The sequence below is a fragment of the Cricetulus griseus genome, chromosome 2 (genome assembly GCF_003668045.3).
Source record: "Cricetulus griseus strain 17A/GY chromosome 2, alternate assembly CriGri-PICRH-1.0, whole genome shotgun sequence".
NCBI classification, from domain to species: domain Eukaryota; kingdom Metazoa; phylum Chordata; class Mammalia; order Rodentia; family Cricetidae; genus Cricetulus; species Cricetulus griseus.
The window spans coordinates 257162692-257188425 of NC_048595.1; the positions used below are offsets into that span (position 1 = coordinate 257162692).

The 25734-nt window shown below is 40.7% G+C and overlaps 1 protein-coding gene across 1 annotated transcript; it reads left to right on the top strand.

Annotated features, from left to right (window-relative positions):
• The first annotated feature begins 18921 nt into the window (after positions 1–18921).
• Fam162b (family with sequence similarity 162 member B) lies at positions 18922–22838 on the top strand. The gene is made up of 4 exons (XM_027402107.2): positions 18922–19066; positions 19171–19279; positions 21318–21426; positions 22740–22838. Exons 1-4 carry the CDS (start codon positions 18922–18924, stop codon positions 22836–22838), a joined length of 462 nt encoding a protein of 153 aa, XP_027257908.1.
• The last annotated feature ends 2896 nt before the right edge of the window (positions 22839–25734 follow it).

The following is a 25734-nucleotide window of genomic DNA, read 5'->3' on the forward strand; positions in this document are numbered from 1 at the left end:
ATCTTGCTTGGTGACTCTCGCAGTGTCTGGCTGGATGATAGTTGGCTCAAAACTCTTCATTAGAAATGAAGGGTCAAGACCACACACAGCCCCCTGCTTTGACATCCATGATAGGTTGCAGAAAAGAACCAGCAAGATGTAGGCCTCTGACTCAGCAACATGTGCTGAGCCCCCAATCTTGTCTGACCTTATCCTAATCACTAGAAAGCCAGATACCCTCCATGTGGCAAGGAACCAATCAGAAGTTAGCTGGCGGGCTCTGGATGTGCTTTACTGATAATAGTGGAATGCAGAGCATAGCAACTGCTCTGGGAGGGCCTTTAGGCATAGCAACATTTGTGCAGTTGCAGCTGACCAATCAACTCAGGACAGGCTGCCCTACACCGGAGGTGCAACAATCCTGGGACTGTTGCTATGTGACTAGTGGACCTTCAGACACTCCCCTTGCTCTACCCCAATATATGCCCTGCCCCACTACTGCTTGGGGTCTCTCCTGCCCCACCTGCTGTGTTGGACTTACAGAGGACCCGAGTTAACTCCAGTTAACTTGTTAATTATGAAGACTCTTTGCTTTTGCATCAGATTAGGTCTTTTGGTGATTTGAGGGGTTCAGAGTCTGGGCACAAAGACAGACACAAGATGGAGGATAATCTTGTTAAGAGCAACTAGTATCTGTAACGGGAATTGGAAAGGAGGCTATGTATGTGTTTTCAAGCTGGGAAGGAAGTAGCCATTTATTTCAAACCACTGGTGAAGGATGAGTTATAAAGGTTTCTAGTTCAGTTTATTGGAAGTGATATGGGATCCAAGAGGAAGGGGGTGAGGGAAAATGTTGAACCTGAAATGGTGGAAACCTTCTAAAAATAAATCAAACATTCATATAGAGTCTTTGAGCTCTGTGGACCTCAGTCAAGGCAGATAGCAGGGACTCAGATGCCAGATTCATATTTGTGTCTATCCCTAAAAAAGCTGATTAAACAGGGCTTCGTTGTTGGCTCAGAGGTTAAGAGCTTCTTTCTCTTTCAAAGTGCCTGGGTTTGATATTCAGCACCCACATGGTGGCTCACAACCAACTTTAACTCTTCTGGCCTCTGAGACCAATAGGCATAGCACACATACCTACATGCAGGCAAAAGACCCATACACATAAAAAAAAGCCATAAAATAAATAAATCAAAAAATGTTTAACCAGATACACAGATATGAAACCTTGTATCAAACAAAACAAAAATAGGACTGGAAAGGTAGCACAGTACTTAAGAACTTGTTGCTCTTGCACAGACCAGAGTTCAGTGTCCAGAAACCACACTGGGCAGCTTACAATTCCTGCTCCATAAGATCCAATACTCTATTCTGGCCTCCACAGGGAAGATTAAACACATATACCCATAAATAAAATAAGCCTTACACACACACACACACACACACACACACACACACACATACCATCACCACCACCACCACCACCACCACGACCACCACCACCACCCTGCAGTACAATCTGTCCCTGCTGTCATTATTTCCCTAATCAAGTCCTTTGTCACCTCTTCCATAAATTGTTGCAACAGCTACTGATTTGACTCTTGATCTCAAATATTTTACTGTCAACAAAGTGGGTCTCTTTATAAACTTTGTGTTTATTTACACTAGCTCTGTTTCCACAAGAAGGGGTTGCAAGGAGCTTTTTGTACATAATCCAAAGCTTGTAATAAGTCAAAGGACGTATCCAGATTTCTAGGTTCTCCAAGTTCAGCGCCAACTTGGCTCTGTTCTTCCAGGTGCAGCAAAGTTAGCGATGGCCCCACATGGTGTTGCTTCATGCCTCAAAGCCTAGGCTCCTCTCTACATGGTGTCTTCTTTTCCTGTGACTGAGGTACAGCTAAATCCATCAGACATAATGAAACTATTTCCCTTTCTAATAAAACTGATATCTGCCTTTGTCATAGCATTTATTACACATCATTGCATTCCCTTGGTTTGTCTTAATTTATTCAGCTAATAGCTTCTGGGTGCCTGCACAATAACCAAGCATAATCTGACCAAGAGAAATATAGAAAACACTAAATGGCTAGCAACTTCTATGTTCTCAGGAAGTTTGCATTCCAGCATTTGCATCATTTCGTAGTGAGGAAGAGTTCTAGCCTTTGTGCTTGCCCCTTCAATACCATTACCAGCATCACCAACTCCAAGACCCCAGAGTCACCTCTTATAATGTCATGTCTCTGCTGCTGGGAGACCCTGCTCAGGCTTCCCTCTTAACATAAAATCCATCATCCCAGATCAATCCTTCTCAAGTAGTTCCAATAGTAGCGTCCTCCTAGTCAGGAAAATGTAATAACCTCTGATTGCAATCAGGAAGACTATGTGGCGCATGGGGGAGGGGTGGTTTATAACTCAGCCTGAGTCTATTCATACACAATATGGCAGTACTGGGCTGGAGAGATGGCTCAGTGGTTAAGAGCACTGGCTGCTCTTCCAAAGGAGCGGGATGCCATTCCTGGCACCAACATGATGGCTCATAATGGTCTTTAACTCTAGTTCCAGGGGATCTGACACAACTTTTGGTCTCCTCAGGTACCAGGTATGCAAATGGTGCACAAGCATGCACGAAGGCAAAATACCTATAGACATATAAAATAAGATTTTTAACAACCAATGTGGTGATGACATGTTATAAAATTGTTAAAGGGATATTCTGGTGCACATAAAAGTGCTAAGAAATGACTATCCTGTTTGTGGTTTCACTGGCTCAGAAGTCTGTTGACATGAAAATAGTTTCTCCTGTTGGTAGGGAACCAAAACAACAGGACTGCTTCACTTCTTGATTCCGGGGTTAGTCACAAAAAAAAACAAAAACTCCAGCAGAGGGGCACCAACAGAACAACAAAAGAAACATTGTTCCATATAAGGTGTCAGCTTTACTCCAGTTACAAAGCTCTGGAACGTTATTCCAGTGGAGTAAGGAACAAAGTTCTGAATTATTTGAAGATGAAACTACATCCTCATCACCACATGAAGCAGGCTAGTAAGACAACGGCAACTTTGTTTTATAATTCTCTTTTAACTGCTGAAGCTCTTAGATTCAAGTGGGTGTAAGATAAGTAAGCTTTTTAAAGTCTTTTGAAACAAAGGATTTATTCCTTTTTGTTATAAAGGTAATACCAAAATATGTTTTTAATACAAAATAAAGCAAGAAAAACACACAAAAAAGTTCCCCCATCTCCAATCACCCTGAGTCAGCCAGCTCTTTATGATCATCCTGTAAAGCCAACATCATTCATCAAATGGATACTTTGCCATTAGTCAAAGCCAATTGACCTAGAATTCAGTGCACTTAGGATCCAGACTTAGGATAACTCCTATAAGTATTCCTTTTTCCTGTTCACAGGGACATACACAGTAAAATACTTTATTACTAACTCAGGGTGGGGCGTAATCCACATTGCACACACAGTTTTTATTGTTAGGATATCAGAAGCAGTCAGCTCAGGTTTTATAGGTCTCTCAAGGGCAAAGTTCAGTGTAATTATCACCCACGTGTTTTGTGTTTCATACAAGCCAGCCCCACATCACAACTCAATAAATTCGGAGTGAGCCATCAAGATTTTCATATGTAGTCTTACAATCTTGATCTGCCCGGTAACTCGATGACAACTTCCCAAACTTACCCTCTCATACTGCAGTATCCTCCTAAGAATTCCAAAAGCTAGTGCATAAAGCAGCTGCTTGCATAGTGCTCAAACTACCTGGAAAAGTAGAGACTAGAGATGTAAAGAAGATTTAAAACTCGAAGCTTCCATCATGACATTACAGGCTACACTCCCTTTGTAATTCTCCCCACCCAAGTTTTATGAAAAGAGAAGATGTATTTCAATTCACACTTCCAGATCACAGCTCTTTATCAAGGGAGTTGTAGGGTAGGAATCTTAAAGGGGGAATTGAAGCAGAAACCATGGGGAACATAGCTTACTGGATTGCTCTCTGGCTGGGGCTCAGCTGGCTTTTTATTATTATAGCTCAGGTCCACCTTCCTGTTATGGTACCTCCCACAATGGGCTGAGGCCCCCTCACACCCACCCATCAAACATCGATCAAGACAGTCTCTTATAGACATGCCCACAGACCGATCTGTTCAGGGAAATCCCTCAATTGAGATTCTCTCCTCCCAGGTGACTCTAGGTTGTGACAAGGTGACAATAAAAACTAACAGCATGGGAAGGTCCCAGTTAACTATACTTCATTGGTGATCATGATTGTAACGGTATTCAGGCATGGCAGGTGGATGTACAGGAAATTCTGTTCACAGGTGTGTAGCTGGGTTGGTGGTTACCTTTCTCTTCCGGTAGTATGCAAAGTACCTTCCAGTACTCAAACACTAGTCAGTAGGGGGTGAAGACTCTAGTTAGACGTCTCCATGTTCAATGAGATACGTAAGTTCTTCTTTGACAATAGAACTTTACTTTCTGGTTGCTTTGTGGAAGGCAACCAATAGCCCAAGTTGTTTGGGGGTTCTATAGAGACCCTTTTGGCCATCAGTTAGATGTAACCCATTTCTGGCACTGCATATTTTGCTTATTAGCTAAAGATGTCTAGTTTGTGTGTTCTCCCCCACTCTTTGGTGACTCTGTTTAGATCTTATTCATATATGTACATTTTAAGACACTTCTACCGTAGTTTCCATATGAACCCTCCAATAACCCTCAGTGTTAGCTGTCTCTCGACATTTATTTTCCCTTTCTCCCATCTTCCCTCCCTCTCTGTCTACTCCTGTTCCTGTCTATCCCTCTCCATAACTTCCCTTTCTATTTCTCTGTCCTTGGGAGATCCTCCCATGTCCCCTAGTCCTTTACTCTATACCTTACCTCTGTGGTTACACAGATTGTAGCATGTCAATTGAAGGTTTAAAAACTAACATCCACATAGGAGAAAATACCATATTTGCTTTTAGGGATAATTTTTTTTCTAGCTCCATCATTTACATGTGTATTTCATGGTTTTGCTGTTTTTAACAGCTGAGTGATATTTCTTTGCATACACATACCACATTTTCATTATTCACTCATCTATTGATGAACATTGGGAATGTTTCCAGTTTCTGGTGGTTAGAACAGAGCAGCAATAAACACAGAGCAAGGACCTTTATAGTAGGGTGTAGAATCCTTTGGGTACATACCCAAATCAAACAGCTGGATCTCGAAGTAAATCTATTCCCAGGTTCCTGAAGAACCACCACACTGATTTCTATAGTCACTGTACAAGTTTGTACTCCTACCAGCAACAGATCAGTGTTCCCCCAACTGGGATTTGCAAGGTCTGAGGCTAAGCAATCAGTTCTAAATCATTCGAGTTTCATATGCTTCATTACATTTTTCTATTTAGAACATGAAAAATCTGGATGAAATTATGTTAACTGTTACCCTGAGTCTAAAGTTTACAGCTCCAGATGCATCTTAGGGGACTTCAGGGCAGGGGAACTACTACAGCAGTTTTGGTGACCTGTTTCTGACTTTTCACTGAAACATATCTGACCTGTTATAAAGCGGGTATTATTGTTGCTCACAGTTCTCGTATTCTGTATGCCCAGTGCAATGCAGTGGCACATGATCACAATTTTACCTTTTATGAGAAAGTGTTGTACTATGTTGGTTAAATTAACAAATTGATTGATCCTTAGAAGAAAAGTACATATAGTGGTGTCATCTGACATCACAGAGAATGCAATAGTCCTAGAGAGCAATCTTTCCATCCAAAGTGAACTTAAAGACTTGACCGTCTTTGCTTTCTTCTTGTAGAGAACAGAGATGATGCAAAAGATCCTCCCCCCACTCGCCACCCCCTTCCCCCCTTAAGTCATTATCTGAAAGAAGCCTAAGTTTTGGAACTCAGCTCATGCTTCTGTGAATGTTAGGACTACCTTTTCTTTCAAACAGCCTTCCAAAATCAAACACACACACACACACACACACACACACACACACACACATACACACACACACTCAAATACACATACTCACACACACACAAACACACTCACACACTTACACAGACTTAGATACTCTCATACTCATACACACTTAAACACACATACAAACATACACACACTTAAATACAAACATGCACACTCACACACACACAAGCACACATGCTCACACACTTAAACACACAAACATATATACACACACAAATACACACATGCTCACTCACACATACACACACCCCATTTGTCGTTTACCACTCGAGAAAGTAGGAAGACTATTCTGAGACATTGGAACAATCTTTTCATGTTTTTCTATAAAATACAATGAGTGTGTTTGAAGGTGATACAAATAACCCAGTGACTGAGTCACCCAGAGTAGGTTTGCGTGAGGTCCCCATTCTGTGTTTACAATAAAGAGCTGGGTGGTGGGGATGCCTATTCTGTTGTCAGCAGGACTGGATTAGGCTGAATTGCTATAGATTAACAATTTGTGTAATATATAAACTTAGAAGTCACACAGACTCTTCTATTTCCTCATGGCTATACTTTTCTCTAAAATTAGATATAAGGAATCTAGGTGAGAAACATGATGCAGAAGAGTTGGTCACAGGTCTGCTTTTTCCTGCCAGTAAGTATTCTGGATAAATCAGAAGGAAAAATGTGTCCACAGCAGTTCCTTGCCAGGAAAACATTTGCATTTCTTTTCCTTGGCATTATATTTAAGTAGCTCCTGTAACATTTCAAAGAAATTCTTCTTGCCTTTTCTACCAAAGTTCAACAGCACTGTCAGTTTAAAAATAAAAAAGAAGGGAGGAAAGAAAGGAATAAAGTAAGAAAGAAAAGAAAGAGAGGAAGAAAGACTGACAATGAAACTACTTGTCTAGGGGCAGGTGAGATGGCTCTACTATTAAAGGAGCTTGCAGCCAAACCTGACCACCTGAGTTTGAGTCCCTGAGACCCACTTGGTGGAAAGAGAAAAGTGACTCCTTTAAGTTGTTGTCTGATACCCACAAGTATGCAAACCATGGAGTATACAAACACAGAGAGATAAATAAATGCAACTTTCAAAACTAAAAATATGTACCTGGCTTATTATATGAGGTTATTATAAAGATAGTACACAGGACTGGAGAGATGATGGCTCAGTGATTAAGAGCCCTGTTCTCGCAGAGGGCCCCGGGGGTCAGTTCCAGCATCCCCGGCATAGTGGCTCACAATTACCCCAAACTCCAGTTCTGGAAAATCTGATGTCCTCTTCTGACCTTCATGAACAGCAGACATGCACATTCAAGTACATAAAATTCAAAATAAGTCTAAAAATTTAAAAGACAATGCACATTAAAGTACTTTGAAAGCTGCATATCACTCTTCAAAATATTATTACTGTCACCACCTCTATAGCGTTTGTTTTCACAACAACCTTGCGGTGTAACTCTAAGGAGGAAGTTAAGGAACAGCAGTGTTGAGTATCCTACTTATGCTCACACAGGTTGAAATGAATTTGCACACATTGACCTGCTACTAGAATACCAGTTCACACACAGTGAAATGGAGCAAAAGATTTCTGGAATTTATAGACAGCCAACTGAAATATTCAGCTCCTATCACAAACCTGTTTCTCCAGGGGGACAAAGCAAGACATGCCAAGGAGGAAAGGAGTTATCTTGCATTGCATTCACACATGAGCAACAAGACAGGTGTGCTCGGAGGTCAATGTGTGAGCACGGACATTGGAACACATGAGGGGACAAGTGGGAACAACTCCAATTACTGAGCCCATTTGGAGGCAGCTTCTGATTTAGTTGCAAATTTGGACCTCCAAAACAAGGTCTTCACTATACAGAGATGTCCTCACGATAATAGAAAGCTTTGAAAATTGAAGAATTTAAGTATCTACAATTCAATAAATTATGGTGCAGTTTCTCAATGGAAGACTATTTTAAAAGCTTTTTAGAGACAAGATAAATTTTACATGAATAGGTATTTGAAGGCCCCGTCAAGCATTAAATAAAGAAAGAATAAGTTGCTAAACAGAATTTCTTCCGTAATTGATAGATAGATGATAGATAGATAGATAGATAGATAGATAGATAGATAGAAAAACACACATCCAGTAATAACACTTTCCTCTGAACAGTGCAGGGCCAGATAGACTTTTATTTGCTATGCTTTATTATTCTTTCCATTTTTATTACAATGAGTACTTTTTTGTTCAAGAATTAAAATGTAAATAAATCTTACTTTTAGCCTGCCCACATACTAACTTAGTGGAATTTCAATGAAAATCAAAGAATAGCTTAAATAATAGTACTAACAATAAAACAAACACTATGGAATATTCTAAAAATTTTTGCAGTTTTTAAAAATTAAAATATAATTTCATTAATTCTCCCTCCACGCTTTCCATATTGCCCCTTGATTCCTCTCAAGTTCAAGAACTCTTTTTCTTTATTATGGTAAAATACGTATATTATGCATAAATATAGAAATACAAGCAGCTGAGTTTGTTTACTGTTGGTTGTATGTACATGATTCTGGAGTTGACCACTTGGTATTGAAGAACCAATTAGGAATCATCTCCCCAGGGAGAACCAGTTCTTCTCTCAGCAGTCCTTAGTTGCCTATAGTTTTCTAGAATAGGGCCTCATGAGATTTTCCCTTCCTGTGTTACCATGTTCCTTGTTGTTACTGCTCAGGCCTTATTTAGGCATCTATATTATTGAATTATCATGGGTTAAGCTTCCATGCAATTTCTAAAAGACACATCTTGCAACAGGTTTCCAGTTCCTCTGGCTCTTACATTTTTCCCTGCCCCCTTCTCTGAGAAGGTGTGGGAAGAGAAGATCTTATCTTACCAGAGAAGGGTCTGAACCTGTTACTCCTTTTTCCAATACATAGTGTCTCCTTTCAGTACCTCTCTGCCTATCTTTCCCAGAATTCTCCTTGTCTCCTGGTCCTGACTATCTTCCTGCCTAATTGGCCAAACAGTGTTTTATTCATCAACTAATAAGAGAAACATATATACATAAGGACATCCCCCATTGGAAAGGTTATGCTGTAAAAGCCCATTTTAATTTCTAGAGCTGAAAAAAATCATGGGAAAAACAAAACAAAACAACAACAAAAGCACATGTCAGGAAAAGCACGTGATTGTAGTGGCTGTCCACAGAATGTTAGCAAGCTTGTCCTGTGAGAGAATTCGGTAGTGACCTTAAATTCATGATCTGATTCCGTGCACTTTAGACTTGGGCAAAACAGAAAGGCATCTCTTCTAGTTCCCCTTCCCAGGGCAATCCATGCATCTCTCATCCCTCTTTGGGTCCTCCTTGTTACCTAGCCTCTTTGGTTCTGTGTATTGTAGAATGGTTATCCTTTACTTTATGGCTAATATCAACTTTTGAGTACATACCATGATTGTCTCTCTGGGTCTGAGTTACTTCACTCAGGATGGCTTTTTCTAGTTCCATCCATTCACCTAGAAATTTCATGAGATCATTGTTTTGTTTTGCTTTAACAGCTGAGTAATACTCCATTGTATAAATGTATCACATTTTCTTTATCCACTCTTTGGGTGAGGAGCATCTAGGTTGTTTCCAGGTTCTGGCTATTACAAAGAACACTGCTATAAACATAATTGAGAATTGTCCCTGTGGTATGATTGAGCATCCTTTGGATATGCCCAAGAGTGGTATAGCTGGGTCTTGGAGTAGATTGATTCCCAATTTTCTGACTGAATAAACTGAGGGGGGGCGGGGAGTAGAGGGTTGGTTCACTTCAGGGTCAAATAAAAACCTGGTGCCAGAAAACTCCCAGGAATCCAGAAAGATGACCCCAGCTAAGAATCCTAGCAATAATGGATGCCTAGCCTGAACTGGCCATCTCCTGTAATCAGATTGGTGACTACCTCAATTGTCATCAGAAAGCCTCAGAAATCCATAGCCCAGCACTGGGCAGAGCTCCAGGAATCCTGCTGAAGAGAGGGAGGAAGTATTGATTGTACATGCAGGGGGTGGAGTGCGGGTGGGGTGGAAGATGGAGGAGGTGGTGTTAAGGTCACCCACAGAAACAACAACCTAGACTTACACAAGCTCACAGACTCTGAACTAACACCTAGGGAGGCTGCATGGTACCAATCTCGGCCTTCTACATATGTATTACAGTTGTGTAGCTTTGTCAGTGGGATCAGGGCCTGATCCTAATGCTTGAGCTGGGTTTGGGGAAACTATTCCCCATACTGGGTTGCCTGGCTCAGCCTTAATACAAAGGGAGGATCTTAGCCCTACCTTAATTTAACATACCAGGCTTTGCTGACATCCCTGGGAAGCCTGACTCTTCTGAACAGAAACAAAGGAGGAGTGGATGGGGGAGGGGACAGGCGGGGCCGGGGGTGGGGGTGGAAGAGCGGAGGGAAGGGAAACTGCAGTTAGGATGTAAAATAAACGAAAAAATAATAAAGGGAAAAAAGCAGGCAAACTTCAAACTTGGCCTCACTTTTTCCTCTGACATGAAAGAAGTCTGTGTTTATAATCTTTAACTGACAAAAGGAGAAAGAAAATGTATGTACTTAAACTTTGGATATAGACTGTGAGTTACCTGAGGACAGGAAGAAGTCTTCTTCAATACCCAGAATTCCCTTAAGCTCCAGTCAGTTTGTAAAACAATTTGAGGATATTGCTGCCACCTAGTGGGCAATTATATTTTTAGTTTTTATTATAGCAAACAGAACCTCAAGGAATACTTGTAAAATAATTTCATGACAAGTGCTAATATTTATACTTCAGTATAATTCAATACTGGTGAATAAAAACATAGACATAAAATAGTTAATTCATTTACTTACATGAATAATTGGAAGTGGTAACATATAATTATAAGCAAAGAATTTGTTTTCAGAGTTTTAGAGAAAGAAATACAATTTTAACATACAGCAAGATAACAATGCCCCATATTTTGCTTTGCATCCTCAGGTAAAATAATTGCATAAGCCATCTTTTTTACCAAATGTAAGTGTAATGCACACATGCAGAATCTTCATTAACTATTCAATACCATTTGTCAATTCATTTCAAACTTTTTAATATTCACGCCTTGTGCAAACAACAATAATGTTTGGAATTTTCTAAAATTGTGTCAGTTCTTACTGACAATTTTGATGAACAATAACTATCCCTATCATAACTTAACTCCCAGCTGACTCAGAACTGCGTCCCATTGTTCATTGTTATGGGAATCATTGTGCTATAAAATACAAGAGGAATTAAAATCTAAATGTAAAGCCTCATCTACTCTCCATCGGAAATGTACATCATCTAAATGTTGCTTACTAAGGCAAAGCTTCGGTTGCGCGGTGTTGACCATGGCCTTGGCTTCCGCTATTAAAAACTTGAATAACAGTCTAGGAAAAGTCAACCCCTATCTTTGCCTGGGAAGCAGCTAACGGGAAACAGGTTTATTAAACACCATGCCAGACCATGCTGAAGGGGCTACACAGGGGACTGGATTATTTAGAGATGAGGACAGGAGGAAGAAACACAAGTAAGCCAAAGAACTGAGGAATGTGAAGATTGTTGTTTCTGCTGGATTCTTGATGAGCATGCCTTAGAATGAACATGCCTTAGAATTTGCGTTGGATCCTTAGCCATCAGGGAAATGCAAATCAAAACAACTCTGAGATACCATCTCACTCCTGTCAGAATGGCTAAAATCAAAAACACCAATGACAGTTTATGCTGGAGAGGATGCAGAGAAAGAGGAACACTCCTCCACTGCTGGTGGGAGTGCCAACTTGTACAGCCACTTTGGAAATCAGTATGGCGACTCCTCAAGAAAATGGGAATGAGTCTACCACAAGATCCAGCAATTCCACTCCTAGGCATATACCCAAAAGAAGCACATTCATATAACAAGGATAGCTGTTCAACCATGTTCATAGCAACACTGTTTGTAATAGCCAGAAACTGGAAGCAGCCTAGATGCCCCTCAACCGAAGAATGGATAGAGAAAATGTGGTACATTTACACAATGGAGTACTACTCAGCAGAGAAAAAAACAATAGAATCTTGAAATTTGCAGGAAAATGGATGGAACTCGAAGAAACCATTCTGAGCTAGGTAACCCAATCACAAAAAGACAAATATGATATGTACTCTCATATGTGGACCTGCTTTATGATACATAGTAGTGACTGTGCTTTGTCAGAGCTGTTTTTTTTTAAGATTTTATTTATTTATTATGTATACAACATTCTGCTTCCATGTATATCTGCACACCAGAAGAGGGCACCAGATCTCATAACGGATGGTTGTGAGCCACCATGTGGTTGCTAGGAATTGAACTCAGGACTTCTGTTAGAGCAGTCGGCACTCTTAACCTCTGAGCCATCTCTCCAACCCCTGTCAGAGCTGTTTTTAATGATGTTGCTCAGAATGGTTTCCTTCCAGATGATGATTGAGAAGCTAATTTAAAAAAAAAAAAATGGTGCCAGGTACCACAAGAGTAACAGAACTGTGCTGTTTTCTGCGATTTTGTTTTTTACATTTCTTTGTTGTTGTTGTTGTTGTTTTTGAATGGAGTGTGCTGGATGTCTCTACAATTTTGTTCAAATGACTACAGAACCTGGAAAAGCTGTTGCTGCTATTGATGCATAACATACTGCTATTATTGGTCTTTTTATATAAATATAAATATATATATATATAATTTGAATTTTTGGAAACTTTAGCTGTGCTGTCAACTTTGGAAAAAAAGTATCTCAGTTTACCGTGTTGGGTAGGCATTGTACAGAAATTAACAGCCATATTGGTCATTAATTTTTTTCCATTTGTACAGGGGTAACGCACTGTATTAAATATATAAGGTCTTATCTACGTGGATTTGATTACAAAAACTAATAAAGTATTCTCTTAAAAAAGAAAAAAAACAAAAAAAAAGAATTTGCATTGGGCTGAAGGAGAAAAGAAAATAACACACGACAGGGCACCACTGTCAATAACTAGTCAAACTCATGATAACAATCAGTTGATGGCTTTGCTTAGTATTTATAATTTTATGTTCACCTATGTTTCAAGTTTGCTTTTTTACATTATTAAATTTGTTCATTGACAGTTCCTCTCATGTATATAATGTATTCTGATGACTCTTGCCTCCAATCTTCCTTATCTTCCGCTCAACCCTGGGAACCTCTCTCCTCCCTACAAGACTCTTTGCCACATTCATGACAGTTTGTTTATTTTGCATCCCACAGAGTTTAACCAAGGCCATCTGTGTGACCATAGATTGGAAACTATCCACTAGGGCTTGATGGGCTCACCAGGGATGCATAGCTGAAGATAATGACTTCCCCTGGCCTGTAACCTATCAGTCTGCCGTAGTTCAGCAAGGAGGAGCAGGGTCATGAGTTCCTCTCAGGTCTAACCTTGACTGTTGACAGGCCCTGTTTTATGCAGGTCACTTTAGCAGCTGTGACATCATGATTGCAATGGCTGTGTCATACCCTAAACATTTCAGAGCTCTACTCCTTATCTTCTAGTTCTGACCCTCCCCCCCCCAAACAGGGTTTCTCTGTGTAGCTTTGGAGCCTATCCTGGCACTCGCTCTAGAGACCAGGCTGGCCTCCAACTCACAGAGATCCTCCTGCCTCTGCCTCCCGAGTGCTGGGATTAAAGACGTGCAACACCAACACCCGACTAGTTCTGACACTCTTATTGGCCCCTCTTCCACAATGTTCTCTGAACCTTAGAGGCAATAGAATAAATACCTTGTACAGAGCATCCTGAGAAGCCACTCACAAGATGAGAGGCTTGCTTGGGATGAGAGGCTTCTCTGACTGAGAAGTAGCATTTTATCTATGGACATAAAAATAATTTGAAGGCAGTTTTGTGTCATGTCAATTTAGCTTAACAGCTGTAGCAAGTTCCTCCCGACTAGGGTCTATCATCTCCCTAGCCATGTGTTTTTGACTCAGTTTACAATACCAATCATGCCACTCTGTGGGATGGACCTCAGATTCAATCAAAAAGTGGTTGGTTATCCAGAGGGCACATCTTGCCTCCAAGGTTAGTATTATAGTTTGTAGGGTAAACTGCTGGGTGAGTGTGTGGATCCCTATATAGCATCCTCCAATACTATGAAACCTAGTCAGCAAAAAGGAAGATTCCAGCCCTTCTCCAGCCTGACTTCTCTGCATCTTACATCTAAGGTATGTGGTGCTTTGTTCTGGTGGCCAATAAATAGGAACGGCAGCAGCTGCTTTGTTTTAGGAGCTGGGAAACAGTTCATAAGGAAGTGTCCTACATTTGGCACTAGGATTTTTGTTTAATAACCTATAGAGCCTATTGCAGAATTATCTAACCATGCATCCCCTGTCTCTCTTCTAACTTTATTTTTTGTTATATTTTTAATTGGTTTGCATCGTCTGTCACACACTTTAGCCCAGTCATATTTGTTTTCTTACCATCAGTGGGACTTCCATGTGCATTTCCTCCTTTGTAACAACTCTTCCTTTTGTGTATACACTCTCCTTCCCTAATTGCTTCACTTTAAATCTCCATGCAAACGTCATCTCTTCATCGAGTTCTTTCTTGATCACTCCATGCAAAATTATAGTCTACCTCCTGTATGGTATTCTAGACCCTCCTTCAGCCTTACCTATATTAATTTTGTCATATAACTTTTTAACCATCAGTCACTTGTCACTTAATGATAAGTCTATGTTTTGAGGCACATATAGATGGTCAAGATCATCACACCAGGAACAGCATAAAGTGTGTCTACAAACTGAGATGGCGTGGTGTCACTAAGCAATATCACCTTACAGGATGGTGTTCTAATTTTAGCACAGACCCCATCTCTACTAGACTCATTCTTGCATTGATTTTTCTGTTTGTCATACGCTTTTTAGTGTCATCTGCCTCAATAAAATAGACCACCCACTCAAGAGAACAGTTTTCTTTTTCTCTACCCACTGATGCTATATCAAGAGCCTGGAACTTTTGTCACATAGTGCACACTCTCTTGATACTCCATAGTAAGTAAAGGTGAAAATAAAGTTGAGAACAATCTCCAAGAAGTAAATAAAAAGTAATAACATGGGAAAGACTGGGAAGAAATTTTGAAGATCCGACACAGCCACATCCAAATAAAGCTTCTAGAATAAACACAGAAAAAAGTATTGGGGTGGCACTTATCAGAGAAACTTTTCAAGAAATTATCTACTACTTTCAATTTTAAATAATGAGTATCCATAGCGCGTTAGGATGGATGTTAGGAACTTTGGGTAATACCTCATTGTGAAATTTTGGATCATGGAAGAACCAAAGGAAAAAATCAGAAAAAAAAATCTAGAAAAAAGGGGGGAGGGGTTCTAAAGTTAGGGGTCTCACAGTGCCTGACTTCTCGGCAGTAGCCAACACTGGGTACAAACCTAAGTACAGTAGGGAAGGGTACCATCCTGTGACAGGATCTTCAAATCCTGAGATTATGTTCTTTACTTCAGAGCCTTAAACCAAGCTTCACTAGGGATGATTTTCCTTCTCATTATCTTATTGAATGAATTAAATATATTAGCACATTTGACATCACAAGTGGCTCTCCATCCAAGCACTACCTTAAGTAGGTGGATGCCGTCTCTCTACTTTACCTGGAAAATTCAGAATCTCTTTTAATACATTAATCTTCCTGCACAATAAGAATGGATGGCACACCCTTATCCTGACCACAGCTAACTCCCTGTACTGTATGCACGTAAGAAAGGGGGAATTAAATGGTGAGGTGGAACACAGCTGTATTGCCAGCACGTGAGAGAATGAAACAAACGGATCAGGAGTTACTGGTCAGTGTGAGCTACACTGGTGGGCGTGGGGGCTGCTTTTGGAGACTGTGAATAAGGACATGGATAGAGAAGGACAGGGAAGGTATTTGCAGCATGTTTTAAGAGCCGCCTTTGCTCAAGACAGGTTTCAATGTCTTCAGTTGTGGCTGTAAGAACTCAGATCATATTAACACTTTTCACATCTTCAAGTACTGGAAGTGTTCTGGTCTTGAGCAACGCCTATATAAACATACACATAGGAAGTTATTGCAGGACCTTCACTAAGTTTCTGCAGTCTCCTTGAGATCTCTCCTCCTTCTTAAAGTTCTAAATGTCAGAATAATTTCAAAATGTTCCCTGATAAGAACAAAAAATCCCCTCATTTTGTTATTGAATGGTAGATAAGCAGGCCTCACAAGAACTATGTACAGCTGGTAAGCTTACCCCAGTACTGGGGACCACTGTGAGATTCGTTTATAGGGGAATCATAATTTTGAAATTTTCCCACTGAAAGATTAGTAGAAGGTCAGAAAACAAGTTAGTTAAGGTCCTCCTAACAAATCCCCTGGGAGCAGAGAATTTCCTGGCAAGGGAACAGATTGGCAGTTCCCCAGGGCAATGCCTAACTCAAATGCAAACATCCTTTGCCTTAGACTAAGACAGACCATGAGGTTTTCAATTAAGAAAGAGAGAGGGGGAGGGAGAAAGGGAGAGCGGGAGGGAGGGAGAGAGGGAGAGAGGGAGGAAGGAAGGAAGGAAGGAAGGAAGGAAGGAAGGAGAAAGAAAGAAAGAAAGAAAGAAAGAGAAAGGAAAAGAAAAGAAAAGAAAAGAAAAGAAAAGAAAAGGAAAGAAAAGAAAAGAAAAGGAAAGGAAAGAAAAGAAAGAACCTGGGCACTACAATGTGTTTTAAGAAGCAATCATAGTAGATGTACAAGACAGGAATGTAAGCTATATTAATGGAAAACAAATCTTGAAGGCACAATCCTGAAGACATTCTTTTCAAATAAGTGATATGAATCTTTGGGATGAAAAATAACACCAAACCAGAATGGGTCAGCTAAAACTACTATGGCTGAATACCCTCTGTGGTCTCTGTGGTGGGCACTGCCTGTGTGCTGTCATATCAGAACCTAGAGCACATAGGAAACACTCACTAAATACTTGTTTAATGAATAAATACTATGTCCTGGCTTAAAAGAATACAACCATTTTTTCTTCTATTAAAATGATTCAACTATTTTTTAAAGTTTGTTCTAATTATAGAGCTAAGAAAAACATTTCCTATGCAGCTGTAAGTAATTTATGTAGAGTTCTGCCCCAAAGTCATAGCTTAATCCTGCCAGGGGTAGAAAATATAGTGCAAGCTATTCCTTCTCTTGTGACTTGAGCTCTTATTCCCTTGCCCTGTGCCCTGTAGGTCTGTTTCATGAGACAAGCTTGAGTATATGTGTACAACATCTCGTTCACTCCAGGAAAATGATTTTTTAGTTAGTTTAATACAGCGGACTATTATCAATGAACTATGTCTCAGAGACAGTTCACTCTAGCTCTATGGATGCTTCCCCGGTGACGTGAAAATAAAATATTAAAAATAAACAAAAAATCATTTGAGGGGTGGAAGAATTGTCAAGTAATGTAATGGAGGGACCATCCAACATCTGTGGCAATGCACATTACCAATTAGGGACTCATTCAGTTTGCTTCCATCAATATTTACCTGTAGGCTGCTGTGTGCTGGACAACATAACCAGCACTGCAGATACAAGATAGAAAGGGACATTGATTGTGAAGTATGCCAGTCTTTTTTCTAAAACTAGCCTGAATGAAGTCTATACTAGTTTGCTTCTATGTTGCTGCAATAAACACCGTGACTGAAAACAGCTTGGAGAAGAAAGGGTTTGGGGCTTACAGGTTAGAGTCTACCACCAGCAGTATCCAAGACTCATGTCAGGAGCCTGAAAACAGAAACTGAAGCAGACTTCAGAGGAATGCTGCTTACCAGCTTGCTCTCCATGGCTTGCTCAGGTTACCTTATACCACCCAAGACCTGCCCAGGGGTGGTGCTACCCACAGTGGGCTGGAGCCTCCTGCATCAGTCATCACTCAGTCAATTTTACCTACAGCAAAATCTTACAAAGGCAATTCTTTAGCAGAGGTTCCCTCTCCCTGAGGGACTCTAGTTCATGCCAATTGTTGGAAACTAACCAGTACAAAGTCTCTTCTATTTCAAGACTTGAATTCATCCATTCATTTGTTCAGTACCTAGTTAGCATCCACTAAGTGCTTATTTCCCCATATACATATATACTGGGAACATAATAACCAATCCTTCCGGTCAGGGAACTCACATTTGTCTACAAGGAATTTCATAAAGTGCCCTGGGTTCAGGGTTTAGGTTGAGACTGCTAAGGGAAAGAAATTGTGTCTTCTAAAGTTTTATTTAAAGAGTAAGACCTCAACATACCAAACACCCCCAGCCTCAGACGCAAACCCTACTCTTGCCTACTGTATCACTGTATCTTACTGATATATATATATATATATATATATATATATATATATTAAAAATTCACTACTCCCTACCTAACATCAATACTCTATACCAGTTTTGAGAAATACCTGGTATATAGTAGGACTAGAGTAGCCAAGGAATAAATGATCAAAAGGCAAACATTCTGTTTTTACAAATGATATCAAGACTAGTACACAATTGTGCAACTCTTACGTTGCATGTCTTAGCTTCAAAATCAGTGTGGAGGCTTGCTACAGTCAGCAGTCCACAGGTGGGATGATTACAAAAATGACCTTGTGAGTTCCTTAGTCTAAGAGGAGCTGGGCATTCCCGAGAAGACCTACTTTCAGTCTACCTAGAAGGAAAACCATCTGGAAATCCAGCTTCATGAACACAGCTGCTTCGGGATGTGAAAGGAATCTTTAATTTGTTTAGAGTTCCTGGCCTTGCTTGGTGAGATTTGACGTTTCCTGTATTTGAAGGTCTGTAAAAGGTTTGGATTTATTTCTAATGGGCCCAGGGTGAAATCCTGATGAAAATCCCTATCTACTCAATACCAAGTCTTTTAAATGAGTCACGTGAGCTGTCTCAAAGGTTCATGGTCCTGCGCCCGTGGTGTGCAGGATGCTTTGGGTCCTGCGCTGGGGCTTGGAGTTCGCCGTCCGCCGCTCCCCTCAAACTGTCTCCAGCTGGATGGGATGGGGTCCCCGGGCCGCGGGTCACCCCCGTAGCTCCAGTAGCCAGAATCCCAGCGGCTCTGAGCCTCCAGGTGAGGGTAGGACAAGGCTGGGAGGGAGGGGGTTGCCAGAGAGTGGGCCAGGGGCTCGGGCTGGAGGGTCCAGGCTTGCGGATGCACTGTCGCTTTTGCTGCAGAGAAGATTCACAAGATTCCCGCCCAGTACAAGCCTTCGCAATTCGACAAGAAAATCCTGCTGTGGACCGGGCGTTTCAAATCCATAGACGAGATCCCGTCCCTAGTACCGTAAGTGTGAAAGGGGCCCCGTGCCTGGGTTTCGCCTGCGGGGAGACTCAAAGCCGGGAGGGACACAGATTCCAACCAGTGTGCTTGCGGGCCAGGGGCAGCAGCGCTGCACAGTTGTTCGCACTAACACAGTCATAGGCAGTTTACAGCACTCCCTAAATGTGGGCAAATGCCAAGGCGCTTGCTTGACCAGACAACGGGAAGTTGGAATTATAGAGTGCTGAAGCTGAATGAGAACCCAGGAGTTTATCTGGCAGGCAGTTCCCGGCCTCGTAGACACGGGAGTTGTCTGAGCAGGCTTAGCAGTGGAGTACTAGGATGGCTAGCATGAACAGGACCGATACAGAATTGTGGAAAAGACATTTCTGAGCATGGCTGCGAGGAGTTACTAGATTCAGTTAACTTCGGTAGGAAGGAGACCCACCGGCAGTGGTGGAGGTGGGGTGGGGGAGTTTCCTGGAAGGAATAAAAAAACTCCAGCACAAGCATTCATCACTCTTGACTTCGCTTGAACACACATGGCCATCTCAGCTACAAACGACACGCCTCCCCCCCCCCCCGTGATAGCCTATATCCTCAATCTATTCACACCATACCACAATGACAGACTGAACCAAACAAAGCAAATACATCCTAAATTTGCCCTTGTCAAGGTACTGTGTTACAGAATGAGAAAAGTAATTCAACTATTTATGCTAAACTAGAACCTGAGTAATGATGGCTGGGGTGACAGAGAGGGGCCAGTGTCAGGAGTTATTTCCTTTCTTCTCCATGCAAGGAAAGAGTCCTGGATAGGGCTTTTTGACTACTGGACAGTAGCCATCTGGTACCAGCTTTCTTGGCCTTGGGAAGTTAGTCTACTTCAGCATGGTTGGTCTCATCATAAGTGGTTTCAAGTGAATGGAAGAGGAAAACCGTGTGCTGGAAAAATGCACACCGCGTAATTCATTGTGGAGCAATGAAACATGCTCTTTGAGCAATAGTTAAATAAAAAAAAATGAAATCAACTTAAAAGACATTTTCTAATATTACAAACAAATTTTACTCTCCTTGACATTTATAGACTCCAAACTGCTGAAAACATGAGTTTCTTCTGTTTTTAATTGCTAAACTAATTCTGTATGCCAGATCACAGATGAGGTTTTAGGTTTCATCTGGAAAAAAAGGCTAGCAGAAAATACAATCTAATAATGTCTCCCTGGACACTAATTAAACCTGTTTGCAACTGGCATTTTAAGCTTAATTCTGCCTGAAGTATAATGAAAACAGGCTGTTGTGGTTTTTGTGTTGCTTGTGAAAGAGTTAAAGCTTTCCTTTTCAAAATAAATTTAACATGTCATTATGAATTTTTAAAATGTAACTGCATTACAACTAATCATGTGTAAGCTTTATATTAGATAAGAATGCCACTCAATATTTTCAAGACACAAGAACCTTATGCATATTGATAAATTGGCACTTAATTACCATTGCAAATTGGTAGTTTTGTTTCAATATAAAAGCACCGAAAGCTTGATTCCCGTTGTAACAGTTTTGTAAGTACTGTTACTAAAATCTAAGGTAATTGTACTACACTTACATGTAACTAGTCTCATGAGAGAATAAGATAGGGAGTGGCAAGAAGAAGCTGAAAGGATCTTGAAAGAAAGTGTGGAGAATGGATTTAAATATAAGCTGTTCCAAAGAGTTTCAATTCTTTTATACTAGCTAAGAAATAACCATAGTCCAACACATTGCTAGTAGTTTTATCTTGATCAATTAGAAACCAAATACATTACGCTGGTTTCATAGTGGCTACCAGTAGTTTAAGATTGGAATCTGAATAAATGTGTGCTAATTTAAAATTGCTAAGACAAATGGGCTAGCATTTGGTAATCTTTTAGGACTATGGTTTGCATTTGGGATAATATTTGGGCTATTCAAACAATAAGTCGCTATATATCAAGCTCGTCAGAAAGCTGGATTGCCTTAATATTAACAAATATTAAAGTATCAACAGATACTGAAAATAATTAACAAAATGCACATCTCGGTTTAGGCCTGAAATGATAGATGTTGCCAGAAACAAAGCTCGAGTGAAAACTTGTTACATAATGATCGGGCTCACAATCATCGCCTGCTTTGCTGTGATTGTGTCCGCCAAAAGGGTGAGTGCCTCCCTGAAAGAAATACCCAGCGGTGGTGGGCAGGGGTTGAGGTGCAGGGGCAGACCACTTGCCTGCCTTCTGGAGGCCCAGGGTTCAGTCTACCCCTACAGGGTTGGGCTGAGAAACAAGACTAGTTATACGAAATGTTACAGACCTGTTCTGAATTCAGAGACTCTGCTTTAAGAACAAATTCATCTTTGGATCCGGTTCCACCCACATACATATATCATAATAGACACAAATCTGTTCGTGAAATTTTGGATCCAAAATTAACTAACTGGTCAAGGAAGAGGAAAAAGGTTTTATTTTATTTCCTATTTGTAAAATAACAAAGGATAATTGAAAAATCTGCATAAGAACTCTGTGGTGTGAAAGTAAATCAGATTGGCTCATTCTCTGAATCTTTATTTAAGTAGCGGCTGCGCAGACTTAGGAGACAGATGGGCAGAAGTGACTGTTGGGGTTGAGTATGCCTCTGCCAGCTTCCACGCACACTTTCTGCTTAATATCTATAACGAGAAGTGGGGAGATGACCAGTTCATGTGTGCACTCTGCCTCTAACCCTCTGGATCATTTTGGGTTTTTTGTTTTGTTTTGTTTTTTGTTTTTTTGGTTTTTTGTTTCCACGAGCAGCTCCAGCAATCCTGACAGATCACCTAGGAGCCTGCACCTGGGTGACTGGACTAGTTAGAGCTGGCTGGGTAGTCTGATCTCAGTATCCTCCCTTCTGGGTGTATTTAGGCAGTTGTCATTCCACGTATGGTTCCTTCTTCTTTGGGGGTGGCAGGTATTCATCAGATTTCACCGCTTGAAATTTTTTTAAAGTTTCTTTTATGTATACAATGTGATCATATTCACTCCCTTTACCCTTTGGAATCTTTTCACTCTGAACCCCTTCTTATTCCCACCTAGTCAGTGGCTACACCATTAGAGATGACTCTACACCCTCAAGTCTATTCCTCAGGTTTTCAAATGTCCAAGTCCCCTAACTTTGGGCAAGGACCAGGTGTCATTAACTTAGTAATGTCATGCTAACTGATTGGGATTAACTTACCCTTAAAATGTTCTCAGAGGGGAGACTTCAGAACGGTGCTCACTGGGCTGAATAGTCGAAAGTGAACAAAGAAATCTAAACCATACCGTTGTTAGCCTATCTCAGAAAATTGCTTGCCAGACTGGCAATTCTCTGGAGATGTTATTTTTTGAGATCTGGCTTCTATGTGTAGTCCTGACTGTCCTGGAGCAAAGGCTTTTCCATATATCTAACAATGATGTGAGTTCTTCTAAATAGTCATGTTGTGTTTTGTTTTTAGGCTGTAGAACGGCATGAATCCTTAACAAGTTGGAACCTGGCAAAGAAAGCCAAGTGGCGCGAAGAGGCCGCGTTGGCTGCACAGGCTAAGGCTAAATGATGCTCTAAGTGTCAAAGCACTCTCTCAGATGCCATTACTATTAGCAATAATAAAAGGTTGATAAAACGTTTGCTATGGTTTTACTTTGGTAACAAAAACATTAAGATCATTTTAATGTTTTAGTAAGCATTTACTAACACCCATTAAAAAAATAGTGCACAAAAGTATAAGTAACTTGGTAGATTTTTACACAGCAAACAGAAGGTGAAAGGACTAGCCCACTCCAGTATGAGGCTCTGGCAGGCCTTGCCCTTCTCCCCCATTTTCTCTGCTTTGCTAAAAAACATTAGATTATATTCCTAAAGCTAGCCTTCAAGGTTTGTTCCCTAACTTGATCACTTCCTTCTCCTGAGACTGACTACCAAGGCTTGGCAATGAGAAGCCACCTTAGATTCACCTAACAAACATGCCCAATTAAAATTAAACACCTCATCTTAACATGGGTTTCCCTTTTTACCTTTATAAACCGACATTTGTCTCCTTTCTATCCAGAGGCGTCTTTTGTCCCTCTGAGAATAATGCCTCTTTCTCCTTCCCTTGTCCTCTCCCTTTCTCTTTAGTCTCCTGTCTCCTTTACCACCACACCCTAGCCCATTCTAACACAAACCTCCCCTCTTCCTCTTGAAAATTCAACTGCAAGGTCATTTACTGCTGTTTTTCTGCCTGAATCAGAAAGCAGCCACTTATCTTTTCTTTCCCACTTAATAAAGGATCTCTGTGAAAACAGGTGTTTGAGTGTGGGTTTTGCCTAATCCTGGGGTCCATGAGGAAGCCTCCGATGTTGGGGAGGAGGGGGTCTCCTTCAGAAGGAAATCCTGAGGTACTGAAGTCCTGAGTGAATGTATTGTTGACATAGACACAGTCATGACAGAGACCCAAGCCCTTGAACCCATGGGAAATTAGCAAAGCTCTTCCTCATATGGGCTGGGCTTGAAGTTGGGAAAACCTTCTTCCTCTGATCCAAGTGCCAGAGTTTACAGAGGACTTATCAGTGTGTACAAACACTAGCAACTGCAGCTTCCTCCTCCCGGATGTTTAGTTTGAGACAGTCTGCCAACAGACACCTCCAATGGAGACTAGCTAATCGGAACCCCCCCACCCCGTGCTGTACATAATAAACAGGATGCAGTGGTGGTAGAAATGCCATTCCATCAGTGTGAACCCTGCACCCAAACTCTAGCATTTCTGCAATGTGCCTGACCTTTTTTCATTCCCATGCTGCCACAGTTAGGTTTCCAGATCCAAACTCCACGGATTACAGCACTGGTATGCTCACAGCCCAAAATAAAATAATCAACAGAACTTCAGAACTCTGCTCTCTCAACATAGAACACCCCAAAGGTATTGTTCTAACACCATTGTTCTGAGTTTCATTGTTGGTTCATTTTACTTGTTTTTGATGGAATCATATAGCATGTAGTTGTTTTATGGGCTCTTATCCTTACATTATGATGTTCATGCACAAAGTGTGTAGCTACAGTCTGTCTTTTACTGCTCTTACCAATCAATATATGCACTATATTATGCATATAATCCAAGCACTGTGGTGACCCAGGTAGTATTCTCATGAGGTCAAAGCTAGCCTTGACTAAAGTGTGAGCCTTGTCTCTAAACAAAGACACAAAAACCCCAAATATTAATTTTCAACCTAAGGTCTCTAGTATTTGGTACCTAAATAGTCCTTTTAGTTATACTTTTTTTTTCTAGATGTCCATTAAGCAAAAGATTTGAAGTCTAAGAATTATTCCAGAATTTATTTCATTGATGAAGTATTAAAACAGTAATTATAAAGCTATTTTAAAAATATAAAAGGAGTCAGGCAGTGGGGGTACAGTCTCTAATCCCAGCATTTGGGAAGCAGAGGCAGATAGATCTCTATGAGTTCAATGCTAACATGGTCTACAGATCGAGTTCTAGGACAGCCAGGACCAGGACAGAAAAACCCTGCCTCAAACGAACAAACAAATGGAAAAAGTGTGTCAAGTCTTCAAACTTTTCCAAAATTAGGTATCTTGCTCTCACATGTTCTTTATTGCTAATTTACTTTTTAATCAGAGGGTTTTTTTTTTTTTAGCTTTACCAACTGCTTTTCTTAGAAAAAAATATAGAATGCCTTAATAAATATGTCTGAGAAGTCACATGAAAAAGTACAAAAAAACAAAAACAAAACCAAAAACACCACCAAACAATCCCCTCAACCCAAAAACCAAAAAGTGAAAGGCAGAAACTTAAATAAATGAAGCCAGACAAACCAATGTAACCAAATTACCTCAGAATAAATGAGATAAAAGAAAAATAAGATGCAAGAAAAAAGCATTAGAATGGTAAGTGAGGCAAAAGCCTACCTGCCAGTTTATTAAGAGAATATGGTGGTGCACTTCCCACTTCCTGCCAAGATAGAGGAGCAAAGACTCAGTGTGCATAAAGTGCTGGAGAAAATTGTAAACAGACAGTAAATCTTGTGGGCAGTCATTGGTAAAATGAAAGGGTCCCCTGACTGCTTCATTTCCCTTCCTAGAGAGCTGAAAGTTGGCCAGCAAGACAGGGAAGCCCTGAAATCTGAGTTAAAAGCTCACAACAGAGCATGGTAGGTAGGTAAAGGGGGGCAGATGGTTTCACAGATGCAGCAGTTTCCTTTTCTGTCTTCAGCTAAGTTGAACAGGTGTAATTACTACCCAAGGCCATCAAAATAACCACTTCAAAGGACAAGTAAGTGAAAACAATCCTTAGAACTCCCCTGGGCTGGGCCAGTCACTCTAATAATTCACAGGCTATGGAAATGCTCAGACCAGCACTACCACAGCAGCAAAGGCTGTCCTAAGAACTGCCTTACAAATGTTAAACCAGCTTGTAAAAAACAAAAATTAGAATTTTTTTTTTTTTTTTTTGGCCCACG

Coding starts and splice junctions, on each gene's coding strand:
- Fam162b (XM_027402107.2), top strand. CDS start 18,922: ATGCTTTGGGTCCTGCGCTGGGGCTTGGAGTTCGCCGTCCGCCGCTCC. Junction 19,067..19,170: donor CAGCGGCTCTGAGCCTCCAG/GTGAGGGTAGGA, acceptor CTTTTGCTGCAG/AGAAGATTCACAAGATTCCC. Junction 21,427..22,739: donor TGATTGTGTCCGCCAAAAGG/GTGAGTGCCTCC, acceptor TTTTGTTTTTAG/GCTGTAGAACGGCATGAATC.